We start from the raw sequence: 16,888 nt of genomic DNA, 5'->3' as shown, positions 1-16,888 counted from the left end.
ATATAGGATTCAGAATAGCGAGGATTTGGCGTTATCTGCATACATATGGAACAACACTTTTATTTCTATCAAATCATTTCCTTAAAACAGCCCAGTTTGACATTTCCGAAATCTATAGAATTTATTCATTCGAGCATTAATTTATACAAAATGTTCAAATGGAGTTTTGGTTCAAAAGGTTGACCTAACTACAATCCCGAAAAGCTATTGAAGTATACAATTTAGCAGCAATACATTGTGTTGTTGGAATTCCCATTTTATAAATAGCCCAGTAGTCTTATACGAGGATTCACTCAATTTCCTGTACCATTTATTCCCATCTATAGCTTCGACGCGTTTGAGCGAAACCTGACACATAAGGAAATGCATTGCAGTTTACGTCCAAGCTATGTATGTATAGCGGACAATTATTTCAAACATACAGTAATTTATTTTTCTATATATTTGTGAGTGCAAAGTGATTCAATATCTAGGTCGAGTGGGGCTGGCATAGGTTTGTACAAAAGGGTCAGGTTAAAATGAATGTTGCTAAAGCTTAATCAACAAAATGAGGAAAAAGGATTAAAATAAAAATTATCTAAAGTAAAAAATTTAATCTATTTTAGCATTAGACGGAAATGTACAGACATTTCTACTGAAAGTGTTATCGCGTATTATTTGGGTGAAGCCTCTATTCTTATTTTGAAAGAGACACGTCACTATTTTGCTTTTTACGATATAAATAGCCCAAAATGTTGTTAAACCTGGCAGAGGTCAAAACCGGATATATCTTGGTTTTAAAGATTGACGGTGTTGGCATCCCAGATTTATGTGAATGCCGGATCATTCTTATACATATTTTGAATAATGATACCAAACTTAGGTAAATTGGATGCGCTACATTTTTTCGCTGCTTAGGAAAAGCGTACACTTTGTGAGACTGAGTAAACACATAAGCTTATTTTGTTTTATATGGGCAATGATTATGAGTTAATATTTCTGAGTGGTATGTGGTGTCTCACTTAGTCCATCTATTATCTAAACATAGAAATATATGGCACAGCAGCTGAAGTTCGGCAGGATTTGATTCTTGTCGATCAGGCCGCGTTTCTTTTATTTTCTATTTGTAGTTGGCAATCACGAGAATTCTCTCCAGTTATCGGCCGTCCTTTTTCAACTTGGCTGTTCAATTTTTTCGCACTTAATGAGTTTTCGATTCACCAAGAATTTACACTGAATTTATTTCGATTATTTTTGCTCGAAATTATGTTTGAGTATCAACTCCGAGTTCAAAGTGATTTTTTTTGTGTATTCTGGGTAATTTAAGCAGCTGATTTGGTAACGGACGGCTCAGACCGGAGTTTGTCTGGATACACGACTGAAATCTAAGTTTTTATTGCCATAATGGATTATTAAACCAATTTATAGAGCTTACTTAGGCGAGTATACTTTTTTTCTTTTTTTTCTATTCTTTTTCATGTATGTAAAAATCCGTTAGCTGGTCGGCGTAGGAAATTTGCCATCTAAACCAGATTATTATGTTGCTCCCAGTTCGAGTTAATATAAACGTCATTAAAAATAACGTTGAACAAAAGATACTCTAACCTTTACCCCTGACGTTTGACTCTACTGCTGTGTTTATTATGATGTTATGAAACTCGATGCCAACAGCGGAAATTGTTAGAAGCGTAGCAAGGTTCATTCACAAATTGTCATCGTATATTGCTCGAGGGTTTTGCACAAAGTGAATTGTTTTCATTCAGATTCAGCAATAACACTCTAAATATATAACAGTATTTGAAGAACGATATAATTGCTAGACATATATTTGCGCATAGCCTATACATGGAAGCACTCGGCATGATCGTTTTTCGTATATTTCTGGCTATGTCGCATTATGGGGCATTAAATCCATTTTATGGAGTCGTATATATTATGCGTTTGTGCAGACAGATGTTTTAGAACTGTGCGATGCGGAATACCACTAATTTGCCTTATGACAACCTAAAATGCATTGCCAAGGTGCTTACACGAGATTTAAATTTTTTTTTTTTTTTTTGGAATGTTTTCCCTATACTTTACAATCTACCCCGCTGATGTTCTATATTAATACTAAACAGTGAAACGCTTATAAAAATGTTTTGTTGATGGAAACCATAGGTAGATTTTACGAATTTATGATGACACGAATCCCATGAGATAGATATTCGATAAAACTTGAGATTACAAACTCCAACACTTGCATTATGTATCCTGATGTACCCAATGTTATAAATTCTTTGTGATTCAGTTGTTCAATGTCGAAAACCTCTTTGTCATTGATCCTGTTGTAAATTCCACTTTGTCATTCTCAGTTTCAACCATAAACATAAAAATCAACCTGAGGTAAATCATTTGAAACACTTCAAGTGTTGGAGTTTCATTTCATCGCAATTGATGGTGAGTTTACTACATTCGAGACTTGTTTGATTTACTTACTGAACATTTTTTTATTGAAAACTGTAGGATATGAATTCTATATTTATCCCGGGGAGAGGAAAGCCTTAAAAAGGCGTAATCATCCATCGAAGCACGGCTTCTCGTGCGTCACAGTTCATGTCCGGTATTAGAACAGATAGGTTCAAGTCGGATATGGGTATACAGATTAATTATATGGCGAGACCGACAACACATCAAAATCACGTGGTAGAATATGATTTAGTCGCCTTATCGACTTTCATCCAAGAATAAATATGAAATATCTATATTTATTATATTCTTGTCCTTACCGGTGCTGATTTCCATTTGTTAAAAAGGTTTTTATTTCAATACCCCTGTTACCACAGTTTTATGGTTTTAGTCTAATAATATCCCAAGCGTATCATTTCTTTTATTATTTCACATATTTCTTTTTATTTTGTATGATATATCTGACAAACCCGAATCTAATGTTTTAAAGGTTTGAAAATGGAGCAGGAGATCGGGCCAGCTGTGTCGGTGTCAGAGACAAACATAACTCATTCCGATGTGCAAGACTTGAGCGTGAATAACGCTGCAGAAGTTTCCGTGACAGCAGAACGTTCAGATATTGCACACGTAGACGAAGCATCTGTGATAGCAGAACAGGCGACTGTGACAGCTAGAGATACCGTACTTTTTGCGGAACAATGCCACATCGGTAAGATAATTTATTCTGAAATATTGTTTCAACTCATTGTTTTCCCAAATTTTTTTTGTAGCGCCCCCTCGTACGACTTTTTGACTAACAAGCGCCTCCCTGACTAAAAGTAGAAATAAATTTATTCTCTATTTATTATTAGTCTAATGAGATGTGCGAGCCGGGTGAACGGCACCAAATTTTCAATATCCGGCTTCTTTTTAGTCAGAAATAGTGTTACCGGTATGTATTTTTGACTTTGTTAAATGCGATTCCTCTCGCCATCTAGAAGTGCGTTCAGGGCTGTGAAATGCAGAAAAAACTTATCACTCGAACCCGCAAGTGAGGATATTTCAATTTTGTTCATTTAACACGCTGGAAACCTTCGTTTTAAATCCACAAATTTAAATTTACATTCATGTGAAATCACAAAGTAGAACTAATCTATCTTCTTAGTTTACATCAAACAATGTATGTTGTATAAGCAATATTATATCAATAGGCAATGATATCAGACTTCATTTAATTTTTTTTAATTAACTTGGTTTTCCATTTTCAACTCACAAGACAGTGCTTCTAATTAATACCTAATTGACATATGTGACTATATTGCAGCGAGTAACGAGACAAGTTTGCAAGCTGAGGAGGTTTCTATTTCCACTGAGCAAGCAAACGTTACGTCAGGGGAGGCAATTATCTCTGCAAATGTACTTCAACAAACCAACAATAATGGTAAATAATTTTTATACCTTTTGTCAAACTTACTTTGATTTTGGCCTACAAGTCGCATTCTTGTGTTAGAGGTCTTAACTTACTAACCCTGACCAATTTTGGTATTTAGTTAAATTTTTAAGCACCCTAACCTACTGAGAAAAACCCTCTCTTCCAATATTTGGTTAAATATTTAACCACCCTAAGTTAGAGTTGACCAAAACGAATCGAAAAATCGTTTTTTTCTAATATCAAAGTATTCGAAACTTTTTTGGCAAATAATTTGAATAATGATAGTTAGAAGTATGAACGCTTTACCAGGAAAATTTACTGTGGCACAGAATTTTCAAATCCATGGCCGATGACTTGGATGCGTCGAATTATGGAAAAATAAAAATATTAATATTCTAAAATATCACAGTGATTACAGTTGTCCTATAGTTATTAATTGTATGCAAATTCCTTCATACACCAAGATAGGATTCTGTTACTTGATTTTATTTTGAATGTATTCGATATTTCATATTCGAAAATATTAAATTCGAATGTATTCGAAACAGTGAACTATTCGGTATTGGCCATTCGTTTATTTTTTTTACCCAGGTTCAATGCTATCAAATACGATCACAAATATAACTAAAAGGGCATTCATTTTATAGGTGACTATGGTATGGTTCGGCCGAAACTATACCATAGTCACCTGAGGTTGATCTGTTTCATTATTCATCATAAAATTACAGCCCTGTCGCACTTGACCTCTTTCCTTATTGCTTTGATTATATAAAACTGATCAATGTAATATTGCAATCTGTAGAATTTTATCGCAACTTGGAATTTTGCCAACGGCTTGAAAATAATCTCGAGCGGGTCAAATTTAATAAATTACAAGGATTGCAAAAATGAAGAGCAATTCTAAATTTGGTTTCTCCTATTTGGGAAGAAACTCCTCGTTTAGGAAACACTGGTCTAAAATATTGTACACTCATGTTTAAACTAGTTTTACTGAGTGACTCAGAACTTCATCTATTGCAGAAAAGTTAACTAAAGTAATCTTATCCTGTACAAGTATTTTGCCTAATTATTGATTAGTCAGCAAATAAATATTTATTCGGTAAATTTCTTGGGTATTAAATATAAAATGCACTAGCCATAGATTATAGCAGCGTTCAGGGCTGTGGATTCGGATTCATGGTTTTGAATGAATGTTTCTACCGAGCCTTAGTTAGTAATCCGTAGTTTATTTGTCCAGCATACTTGGATACGCAGTGGGCACACACAAAGTATTAGAACCATCTAAAAATTGAAAAAGGTCGGATTGCAAAAACTTATTTTGCAACTTTTATCAAAGAAATCTGTTCTTTAATTTTTAGAAACCATCATAACCGGGGCTGCGGTTCAAGATATGAGCATAGAAAGTGCCAAAGATGTTTCGGTGATATCCGAACATACAGAAATAGCGTCGCAAAAGACAACTGTCAAAACAGTAGAAGCAAATGTTTCGGCAACCAAAGCTCACATCTCGGCAGAGACTTTGCAACAAACCAACATAACTGGTATGATTGTTTAAAAGCTTTTTATATATTTTACATAAATGGGTTCAAAACCAGTGATTCTCCACATTTTTTCTGATATATTCCTTCTATTATTAAGTACTTCTTCGTACTTCTTCCCTATTCTTGAAAACATTCAAATTTTCAAATGAAATTAGGCTTTGAATGTGGTATTATACGTGGAGAAATACTGTAATTAGATTATTACCAAAGTAATCAAAAACTATCTGAATACAAAGTAACATTTCTGTTTTTCTCTATGTGAAAAAACTTCTTAGTTGCGAAATGCTGACCTAATATATCGTGCTTTCATATTTCAAGGAGATTTCATGATCAGATCAAAACTTTTAGTTTGCAGTAAAATTAACTAGAGTGATCCGGTCCCTTAGAAGTATTCTAATCATCATTTATTAGTCGGCAAGTTAATTTTTATTCGTCGAACTTATGAAGAAATACAAAAAATAAATTCTACTGATATTAGATAACACCAAATAATGGGACTATTTGTACACTCCGCCATCCTTGGTCATAATAGGACGATAATAGTTATTTTCGGGCTATTTTACGTTTATGTTTATGTTGTGAAATATTCCCGCAATAACTAAAATCATTTTAGGCATCCAACTATAATCCATGCTTGATCCGAGTGTTTTTAACCACGGGGACGTCATCATATTTATTTTATGTATAATTTCTATTTTACTACAAGGTCTAATTTATTTGTATGAGTATTTCAAAACTCAAAAATAAACAAAGAATCTGTTGTTATTTACGCGAAGTATTTTGAACGCGCGAGCAACGTTCTCCGGCACATAATAAACAAACAAAGATACCAGACAGCACGCGCTCAAATAATCTTCGATAAAACAAATACGACGTCAATTCAAAAGCCCACTCTTGTATTTTTTGATGGTGACGTAAAGCTCGTCCCGACACATATCGATCACGTGTTTACCAGAGCGTTGAAAGTGAGAAACTTTTCTCAAAAATTTTTGAAATTTCTTTCTTCTTACCGGCGTATGGTCGGACGCGTTTGCGCTACGTAATTTGGGCGGGTTTTAGTGGGAAGCGGCGAAAATAGGCTTTTAAAGAGATATTGGGAAATGTACTAGCGTGTTTGGGTAACTATCTACGTCATATTATAAAAGGGGTATAAGAAGTCGATCCGGACCAGCGCAAAAAGCGGATTAATGTTGTAATGAGATTTTATGATTAGATCAGAACTTTTATTTTGCACTAAAATTAACTAGAGTGTTCCGGTCCCTTAGAGGTATTTTAATCATCATTTATTAGTCGGCAAGTTAATTTTTATTCGTCGAACTTATAAAGAAATACAAAAAATAATTTCTACTGACATTAGATAACACCGAATAAAGGGACTTTGGGTTTGGATTCGGGGCCATGATTCTGAGCCATCTAAAGTAATCTATTATTTATTTTCAGAAACCAGCATTACCAGGGCTGCTGTTCAAGATATGAGCATAGAAAGTGCAAAAGATGTTTCGGTGATCTCTGAACATACAGAAATAGTCTCGCAAAAGGCAACTGTCCGAACAGTAGAGGCAACTCTCTCTGCAGCAGAAGCTCATATATCTGCAGAGACTTTGCAACAAACCAACATAACTGGTATGATTGTTTAATGTTTTCTATATATTTTGCGGAAAAAAGTTCTGAACCAGTAGTTTGCCATCTTTTTTAATATTTTCTTTTTCTTGTCAATTACAACTTCCCTATTCATGGAAATTCTGTTTCTAACATTCGATACATTTTCGGAGTCAAGATTTAGCTGGAATGAACGTCCCTACCGAGCTTCAGTTAGTAATCAGTATTTTTTTTTTCAGCATGCTTGGATACGCACTAGACATAATCATATTAATAGAACCATGATAAAATCGAAAAAGGTCGGATTGAAAATACTGATTTTTTCAATTTTTATATAAGAAATATGTACTTTTTATTTCCAGAATCAAGCATTACCGGGGCTACTGTTCAAGATATGAGCATAGAAAGTGCGAAAGATGTTACGGTGATCTCTGAACATACAGAAATAGCGTCGCAAAAGGCAACTGTTCAAACAGTAGAGGCAAATGTGTCGGCAACAGAATCTCATATCTCTGCAGAGACTTTGCAGCAAACCAACATAACTGGTATGATTGTTTAACTGTTTTCTATATATTTTACATAAAGGGGTTCTAAACCAGTGATTCGCCACTTTTTTTGATATATTCCTTCTCTTGTTAATTACTTCTTCCTGTTCATGGAAACTTCCACATTTAATGAATTTTTAACGAATATCTAGCTAATGCAGCATGCGCTTTGAAGTTTACATAATTTGAATAGTTAAAAATTGATTAATAAATATGCATGTATTGCAATAACCATAGAAATAAAACAATATCGGTGAAATTGCACTAAAATTGGTTTCTCCTACTTGGGAAGAAACACCTCGTTTAGTAAACACTGGTCTAAAATATTGTACACTCATGTTTAAACTAATTTTATTGAGTGACTCAGAACTTCATCTATTTCTGGAAAATAAATCAAAGTAATCTTATCACGTAAAAGTTTTTTGCCTAAATATTTCCTAGTCGGCAAATAAATATTTATTCGTTGAATTTCTTGGGTATTAAATATAAAATGTACTAGCCATGAATTATAGCAACAATCAGGGCTGTGTATTTGGATTGATGGTTTGGTTGGAAAGAACGTTTTTATCGAGCCTTAGTCAGTAATCCGTAGTTTATTTGTCCAGCATACCTGGATACGCAGTGGACACTCACAAAGTATTAGAACCATAAAAAAATTGAGAAAGGTCGGATTGCAAAAACTTATTTTGTAACTTTTATCAAAGAAATATGTTCTTATTTTTCCAGAAACCAGCATTACCGGAGCTGCTGTTCAAGATATGAGCATAGAAAGTGCAAAAGATGTTTCGGTGATCTCTGAACATACAGAAATAGCCTCGCAAAAGGCAACTGTCCAAACAGTAGAAGCAACTCTTTCTGCAGCAGAAGCTCATATCTCTGCAGAGACTTTGCAGCAAACCAACATAACTGGTATGATTATTTAAAAATTTTCTTTATATTTTACAGAAAAGGGTTCTAAACCATTGATTCGCCACCGTTTTTGATATATATCTTTTCTTGTCTATCATTTTTTCCTCATATTTGATAAATTTTTAACGCTATTTAGCTAATGCAGCATGCGCTTTGGATATTGCACGGTTTGAATAGTTGAAAATTGATGAAGAAATATGCACGTATTGCAATAACCATAGAAATTGAACATTTTTGGTGAAATTGCACTAAATTTGGTTTCTCCTACTTGGGAAGAAACCCCTCGTTAAGGAAACACTGGTCTAAAACATTGTACACTCATCTTTAAACTAGTTTTATTGAGTGACTCAGAACTTCATCTATTTCGGGAAAGTGAACTAAAGTAATTTTATCCTGTACAAGTTTTTTGCCTAATTATTGATTAGTCGGCATATAAATATATAATCGTTGAATTTCTTGGGCAGTGTTAACTCTAAGCGAATTATGAGTGCGAAAGTGCTTCGCAGTCAAAAAAAAAGTGCCAAAGTGCTTTTGCCGATTTTAATAAGTTAGGTGCCCTAGCCTTTCATATAACCCATTTAAAACGGCATAGATACTCGAAAAAGCACTCCTCCGGTTAATATTATGAATTAAAGAGAAGCCTTTCGGTAAACCGAGTTTCCTTTATAAGCGAATTCATGTTTAATTAAAACAAGCGAATTCACCGGCAACGTAAGGACATCTGCTAACACCTGCCGCGGACAAAACTTTCATGCAATGTATCACGGTGTCAGTTGCTTACTCGCGTGAACAGCAAAGGCTTTCACATTTGTTACTCCTTCCATCTAGCAGACAACGATTGATACATGCAGGCTGGAAACCATATTAGTTACAGGGTGGATCATTTGTAAAAAAACCTGCAAAAAATCCCCCCCCCCCCAAATATAAATAGCAATCAACTAATTAGGGTCAGGTGCGCACGTGCGCTGGAAATTCAACTTTTCGATTTATCCCTAAACCTAATCTGATAATTATTTATTTGTGATTTTGAACCACTTTGAAAGTCGCCACCCGCTGTTTTAAAAGATAGGTAAAGATACGTTCCCTCGGAAATATTACGCGCAGGATACTCCCCTGTTTTAGGAGATAGGTTGACCTACTTTCCTTTCAAACTTTTTCTCCGAAATATTACACAAGATCACTTTGAAAATCCTAGCGAGCTAGCGTGACCTAATTTCTCATTTACATTTATATTATACTATTTCAGAGCTTACCCAAAGACAAGTAATTTTTAAATGTCTACATGCCTTGGTTTGCGTGCGAGTTAGTTTAAATCGGGCAGAAAACATCATATATTGGCAAAATGTTTAGTAATGCCATGTACTTTCAGCATTCATAAATAGCACTCTTTGTAATGCTGCTGACCTAGTATCAAATTTTCGCATCACAACGCCACTTGCGAGGTTTCCATATATTTCAATTACACTAATAGGAACGATGACACCAACGAGTTTTCTTTTGCTAAGGTACACGAAATATAACGAGGGTGATTCTTGAAAAAAACATGAATATAAAAAATAAACGAATGATATGATAGTGGATCCCATTTTGAGAGTGTCTCGAAATACCAATCCATTTGATAAATAATTTTTATTCGACCACATGAACGCTGATATCCTGGAAATTAATGTTGAAAGAGAAGTACGCATTCTCAGATATCGGACATCCAGTCGCGATATTCAATCGTTCATATGCACAAATCTCACATTAATAGTAATTGCTACCCAAGTTTGTAAAGTTTAGAAACCAACAAACAGAAAATAACTTATCCTAAAACACAATTAAAATTCAGTCAATAAATTGCGCCAAGACGATGCCATACAAAACAAAAAAGATTTGGTCGCGAGAGTTACGTTAGATGACTGCAAAACGACGTTGTTTTTTAAGCAGAATGTAAAACAATCAAATTCAAAATACGGGAGTTACGACGCCCTTAACACATCGTGTGTATTAAACTTCCCTGGTAAGTACTTTGGTAAGTACTATTAATGTTATTGTACTTATACACCTGTTGGAGTATTTCGGACAATTTGGAATTTAAAATAAATGAAAACCCGACATATAATAAAGACGCAAAAGTAAAATGAACATTTATTGAAGGAGTTATTATTTAAGAAAGACAACATGATCGTACAATTCCGCCAAAACCTCGAAGTTCGCAAGTGAGATGATAAATAAATACTTCCCTGTATTCGATCAATTAACTTTAGCGTATCGTTGTTCTGCCAACAAACAGCCGGGTGCAAAATGTTTCCGTCCTGTGATATGCTCACAAATATTCTCGATATTAATATCATACCCTCGCGTATGTACTTTCTATTAGCTCTTTAGTGATCCCTTCCATCCTTGGCCAAGTCATGTTTCGAATATGTGAAGGTTTTATTCGACCATACATGGCCGGCGGGATGTTAAAAATGTAAACAAGAGAGAGGTAAAATCAATCGCGAATTTCGTTATAACGGCTCGTTTACGAATTGTTGCGCCTGTTATCGTCGAAAATGATTACATTTGTTGTATTTTGAGGCATTTAAGCAGTAATAATTAGGGCATGACATCATCAAAATCGTCAAGTGAGATCTTGAAATTGCAAATTCCGTAAATAAAATTGTGAATTACTCGGTAACGAATTCAGCTTTAATGACCGTCGGTCGGGGTATTGCTTTGTTGAAAATTAATATTAATGCGAGAGCGCCAAAAACATACAGTCCATACCGATGCGACTGCAACTTATATGGCCGCACTTGGTGTGGCGCGTTTATTAATAGTGTAAAATAAATTAAACGAATATCAATTATAACCAAGCCTGTGAGCGTGTTTATTTTCTGTGGGCAAGAATCGTAAAATACCATCACATATTGCGATATAACCTTGTATTTTCGAAAACGGGTGTCCTGAAAAGTAAAATATGATCTAAATTAATCGCAAAAATGTTTTATTTTAAATGTAACAAAACACATTTTCGCGATATAACCTGATATTTTCGGAAACGAGTGTCGTGAAAAGTAAAATATGATCTAAATTAATCGCAAAAATGTTTTATTTTAAATGTAACAAAACACATTTTTCGCGATACAACTGTATTTTCGGATACCGGGTGTCATGAAGAGTAAAATATGATCTGAATTAACCGTTAATAATGTTTCATTCCAAATGTATCAAAACGCATTTTTTGCGATATAACTTTGTATTTTCGAAAACGGGGCGTCATGGAAAGTATTAATCTAATGTTTTATCTATCGTCTAACTAACGTCTGGTACACATCATTTTCGGGGAGAACTCTAGCCCGCGAAACGTCATTTAATTTAAAATAGAGAATGTTTCACGCATTTCAAAACGGAAAATCGCCAGTAAATCGACAGGGATTCAATCCTCCAGATTCAGTATTCTATATCCCCGTGTCAGAACTTTCTGAAGAATGGGACAAAGAACCCGTCAAACCATCGCGGAAGAAGGGGAGTATTTTTTGCACTAATAATTAGGGCGTGACATTATCAAAATCGTCAAGAAACTGGTGAATTTGCAAATTCCATAAATAAAATTGTGAATTGCTCGGTAACATTTTAGCTATAATTATCGCCGGGGTATTGTTTTGTTGAAAACACGTTGAAACTTAGAAAATTAGTTACAATTAGCGCTTGACCTCTATTAGGCACTCGGGCACTCGAAAAAAAAGCACTCGAGCCCAATTTTTTTTAGCATTAAGTCGCATACGTAAAATATCCTGTAAACGAAGTGCTGTTCATTAACGTCATCTCGTCTTATGACCACGCAGAAATGCCTTTATTGCCGAATCATTCAATCACTATTTTCAAATCAACATTCAGGATTGGCACAATTTCAGATTTGCGAAGTTTATCACCATAGTAAAACATGAAAAAGTTAATTATCGTCTTAATAAATATCTGCATCACAATAATATTACCATTCGCATAAAATTGGGACGGTAAATTTACAAATCTTGATAGGTAATATTAAAGCCAATGCAAATGTTAATTTGAGTCCTCAATGTCTTCAACAGCTGTTGCCGATGTGAGCGAACGGGTAAACCCGAAATATAAACTTCGATGTCTGCCGACCCGCAAGAATTCATATTTGTAAAAAAGAAAGGGCGGGAATATAGATTACCAAAACCTGGATATCGCAGCCAAAACGATCGGTGACAAGAACGATTAGCGATTACAACGGAATTAACCAGTGAAAAGGCTTTGTTGTCGATTTTTTAATGTTTTCACCGACGTTCCAAAAATATTTGTTATTCGGTACTCGTTTAAAATATTCGATTCAAAAAAATATTGAATTTTGCCCACCCGTACTCGCATATCAATGAGAAATAGTTGTGAAAATATCGCAAAATTCCGGAAAATGCCACGTGCTTTCAACATTGTGATTACAATAAAATGGCACTCAATGGTATTTTGTGAATTTGGCAATTTTGCAAATCTGTGACATGCTGCTTAAAGTTTCGTCTGATTTGAAAATAGTGCACTTTGGTCACAATTCATCCAAAGTGACTATAACACTTTACTAACACTTTTATAGTCATTTTGAATTCATCGATATCATTGATAGTCACATGACCACTCTCGTTCAAAGAAACGCACTGCGTAGTATTCCAACAGCTGGTTTCAAAGACGCCGGGAGCGTTTTTGCGGGAGAAGCGGAATGGTGTGCTTGTATAATAATCATATTATAAAAAAGAATTTTGCCGTTAATGCAAAAGCTTTATCTCCTATGTTTGCATCTCATAGGTTAGAATTCCGGTAAATATCGTTTTGATATGCAGAATTGAGTTACAAAAGTATTAGTATGTTACTTATTTGTCAACTTAATACTCGAAATTATTTGTTACCTTTGAATTTTTATTCCATTCGAAATGGGAAAAAAGTGCTATTTCTCTTCAAAATCGGAAAAAAGTGCTATTTCGCGGTCCCTAAAAAAAATTGCATAAGTGCTTCGCAATTTTCGCCAAAAAGTGCGCTAATAGTGAACACTGTTCTTGGGTATTAAATATAAAATGCATGAGCCATAGATTATAGCAACGTTCAGGGCTGTGTATTTGGATTCATGGTTTGGAATGAATATTTCTACCGAGCCTTAGTCAGTAATCCGTAGTTTATTTGTCCAGCATACTTGGATACGCAGTGAGCACACAAAAGTATTAGAACCACCAGAAATCGAAAAGGTCGAATTGCAAAAACTTATTTTGTAACTTTTGTCAAAGAAATCTGTTCTTTAATTTTCAGAAACCAGCATTACCATGGCTGCGGTTCAAGATATGAGCATAGAAAGTGCGAAAGATGTTTCGGTGATCTCTGAACATACAGAAATAGCGTCGAAAAAGGCAACTGTCCAAACAGTGGAGGCAAATGTGTCGGCAACAGAAGCTCACATCTCGACAGAGACTTTGCAACAAACCAACATAACTGGTATGATTGTTTAAAAGCTTTCTACATATTTTACAGAAAGGGGTTCAAAACCAGTGATTCTCCACATTTTTTCTGATATATTCCTTCTATTATTAAGTACTTCCTCCCTATTCTTGAAAACCTTCAAATTTTCAAAGATAGTTAAGCTTTGAATGTGGTATTATACGTGGAGACATACTGTAATTAGATTATTACCAAAGTATTCAAAAACTATCTGAATACAAAGTAACATTTCTGTTTTCCCTCTATGTGAAAAAACTTTTTAGTTGCGAAATGCTGACTTAATATATCGTGCTTTCATATTTTAAGAAGATTTCATGATCAGATCAAAACTTTTAGTTTGCAGTAAAATTAACTAGAGTGATCCGGTCTCTTAGAAGTATTCTAATCATCATTTATTAGTCGGCAAGTTAACTTTTATTCGTCGAACTTATAAAGAAATACAAAAAATAAATTCTACTGACATTAGATAACACCAAATAATGGGACTTTGGGTGTGGATTCGGGGTCATGGTTCTGAGCCATCTAAAGTATACTATTATTTATTTTCAGAAACCAGCATTACCGGGGCTGCTGTTCAAGATATGAGCATAGAAAATGCGAAAGAAGTTTCGGTGATCTCTGAACATACAGAAATAGCGTCGCAAAAGGCAACTGTTCAAACAGTAGAGGCAAATGTGTCGGCAACAGAATCTCATATCTCTGCAGAGACTTTACAGCAAACCAACATAACTGGTATGAATGTTTAAAAGTTTTCAATATATTTTAAATAAAAGAGTTCTAAACCAGTGATTCGCCTCTTTTTTTAAAATATTCCTCCTCTTGCCAATTACTTCTACGTTTTCATGGAAACTTCCACATTTGATGACTTTTTAACAAATATTTAGCTAATGCAGCATGCGCTTTGAAATTTACAAGTTTTGAATAGTTGAAAATTGAATAAATATGTACACATTGCAATAACCATAAAAATAAAACAATATTGGTGAAATTGCACTAAATTTGATTTCCCCTATCTGAAAAAAAATTCATCGTTTAGGAAACTCTGGTCTAAAAAATTGTACACTCATGTTTAAACTAGTTTTGTTGAGTGACTCAGAACTTCATCTATTTCTGGAAAATAATGCAAAGTAATCTTATCCGGTATAAGTTTTCTTATCTAGTTTTTGATTAGTCGACAAATAAATTTTTAATCCTAAAATTTCTTGAGTATTACATATAAAGTGTACTAGCCATGAATTATAGCAACGATCAGGGCTTTGAACTTGGATTCATGGTTTGGTTAGAAAGTTCGTTTCTACCAAGCCTTAGTTAGTAATCAGTAGTTATTTCTCCAGCATGCTTTGATATGCAGTAGAAATACACAAAGTAACAGAACTATGAAAAAATAAAAAAAAGTCGGAACAAAAAAACTTCTTTTGTAACTTTTTTTTAAGAAATTTGTTTTTCATTTCCAGAAACCAGCATTACCGGGGCTGCTGTTCAAAATATGAGCATAGAAAGTGCAAAAGATGTTTCGGTGATCTCTGAACATACAGAAATAGCGTCGCAAAATGCAACTGTCCAAACAGTAGAGGCAACTCTTTCTGCAGCAGAAGCTCATATCTCTGCAGAGACTTTGCAACAAACCAACATAACTGGTATGATTGCTTCAAATTTTTCTATATATTTTACAGAAAAAAGTTCTAAACCAATGATTCGCCATCTTTTTTGACATATTCCTTTTCTTGGCTATTACTTCTTTCTATTCATGGAAACTCCCACTTTTGATAAATTTCAACGAATATTTAGCTAATGCAGCACGCGCTGTGGATATTGCATGGTCCGAATAGTTGAATATTGACGAATAAATATGCATGTATTGCAATAACCATAGAAATAAAACAATATTGGAGAAATTACACTGAATTTGGTTTCTCCTACTTGGGAAGAAACCCCTCGTTTAGGAAATAATGGTTTAAAATATTGTGCACCCATGTTTAAACTAATTTTATTAGGTGAACTTTTTCAATTTCTGTATAATTAACCAAAGGAATCTTGTTCCGTAGAAGTTTTCTGTCTAATTATTGATTAGTCGGCAAATAAATTTTTATTTTTGAATTTTTTGGGTTTTAAATATAAAATGTACTAGCAATAAAATATAGCAACGATCAGGGCTGTGTATTTCAAATCATGGTTTGCTTGGAATGAACGTTTCTACCGAGCCTTAGTTAGTAATCCGTAGTTTATTTCCCCATCATGCTCTAATATGCAGTAGTCATACATAAAGTAATAAAACCATAAAAAAATCAAAACGGTCGGATTGCAAAAACTGATTTTGTAACTTTATTAAAGAAATCTGATTTTTACATTTTAAGAAACCAGCATTACCGGGGCTGCTGTTCAAGATATGAGCATAGAAAGTGCGAAAGATGTTTCGGTGATCTCTGAACATACAGAAATAGCGTCGCAAAAGGCAACTGTCCAAACAGTAGAGGCAACTCTCTCTGCAGCAGAAGCTCAAATATATGCTGAGACTTTGCAGCAAACCAACATAACTGGTATGATTGTATAAAAATTTTCTTTTTATTTTACAGAAAAGGGTTCTAAGGTTCTAAACCAGTGTTTCCCAACCCGAGTCCGCGGTCTCAAATGAGTTCGCAGAGCGTTTGAATGAGTCCGCAACGAGTCAGAAATTCAGCCACTTTGCGATTTACGTTAGAATTTACACAAAACATAAAAAGCAAGTTTAGTAACATAACATTAATCGAGTCAATAATTACTGGTTACTTAGTTTACCTGGGTATATATTCGAACATTCAACTATTAGAATTGCAATTTACTACTCGAAAATTTGGTAACAGTCGACGCGATAGGTCACTTGCGCTTAATCAGACGATTTGATTTCACGGTGACCGTGCATTTAAACCCATGTGTATATCCGCGGGTTCAATCTATATGCGGGTGCTAAAACCCATGGGTTAGGGTTAAATACCTAATAAAAGTGGTGT

General features: G+C 34.5%; 1 protein-coding gene across 1 annotated transcript; it reads left to right on the top strand.

Annotated features, from left to right (window-relative positions):
* Positions 1–1,419: 1,419 nt before the first annotated feature.
* LOC120330749 (uncharacterized) lies at positions 1,420–16,452 on the top strand. The gene is made up of 11 exons (XM_078114346.1): positions 1,420–2,418; positions 2,918–3,136; positions 3,731–3,847; positions 5,197–5,379; positions 6,820–7,002; positions 7,341–7,523; positions 8,250–8,432; positions 13,716–13,898; positions 14,451–14,633; positions 15,356–15,538; positions 16,256–16,452. Exons 2-11 carry the CDS (start codon positions 2,926–2,928, stop codon positions 16,450–16,452), a joined length of 1,806 nt encoding a protein of 601 aa, XP_077970472.1. The 5' UTR covers positions 1,420–2,418; positions 2,918–2,925.
* Positions 16,453–16,888: the final 436 nt, after the last annotated feature.

Source organism: Styela clava, chromosome 7 (genome assembly GCF_964204865.1).
Source record: "Styela clava chromosome 7, kaStyClav1.hap1.2, whole genome shotgun sequence".
Lineage (NCBI taxonomy): Eukaryota > Metazoa > Chordata > Ascidiacea > Stolidobranchia > Styelidae > Styela > Styela clava.
This window is presented reverse-complemented; position numbering and strand designations above follow the sequence as displayed.

Bases quoted from the DNA above. Each gene is read 5' to 3' on its own strand.
- LOC120330749 (XM_078114346.1), top strand. From the start codon at position 2,926: ATGGAGCAGGAGATCGGGCCAGCTGTGTCGGTGTCAGAGACAAACATA. The intron at 3,848-5,196 runs GTAAATAATTTT...TTTAATTTTTAG, and splicing joins TCAACAAACCAACAATAATG to AAACCATCATAACCGGGGCT. The intron at 5,380-6,819 runs GTATGATTGTTT...ATTTATTTTCAG, and splicing joins GCAACAAACCAACATAACTG to AAACCAGCATTACCAGGGCT.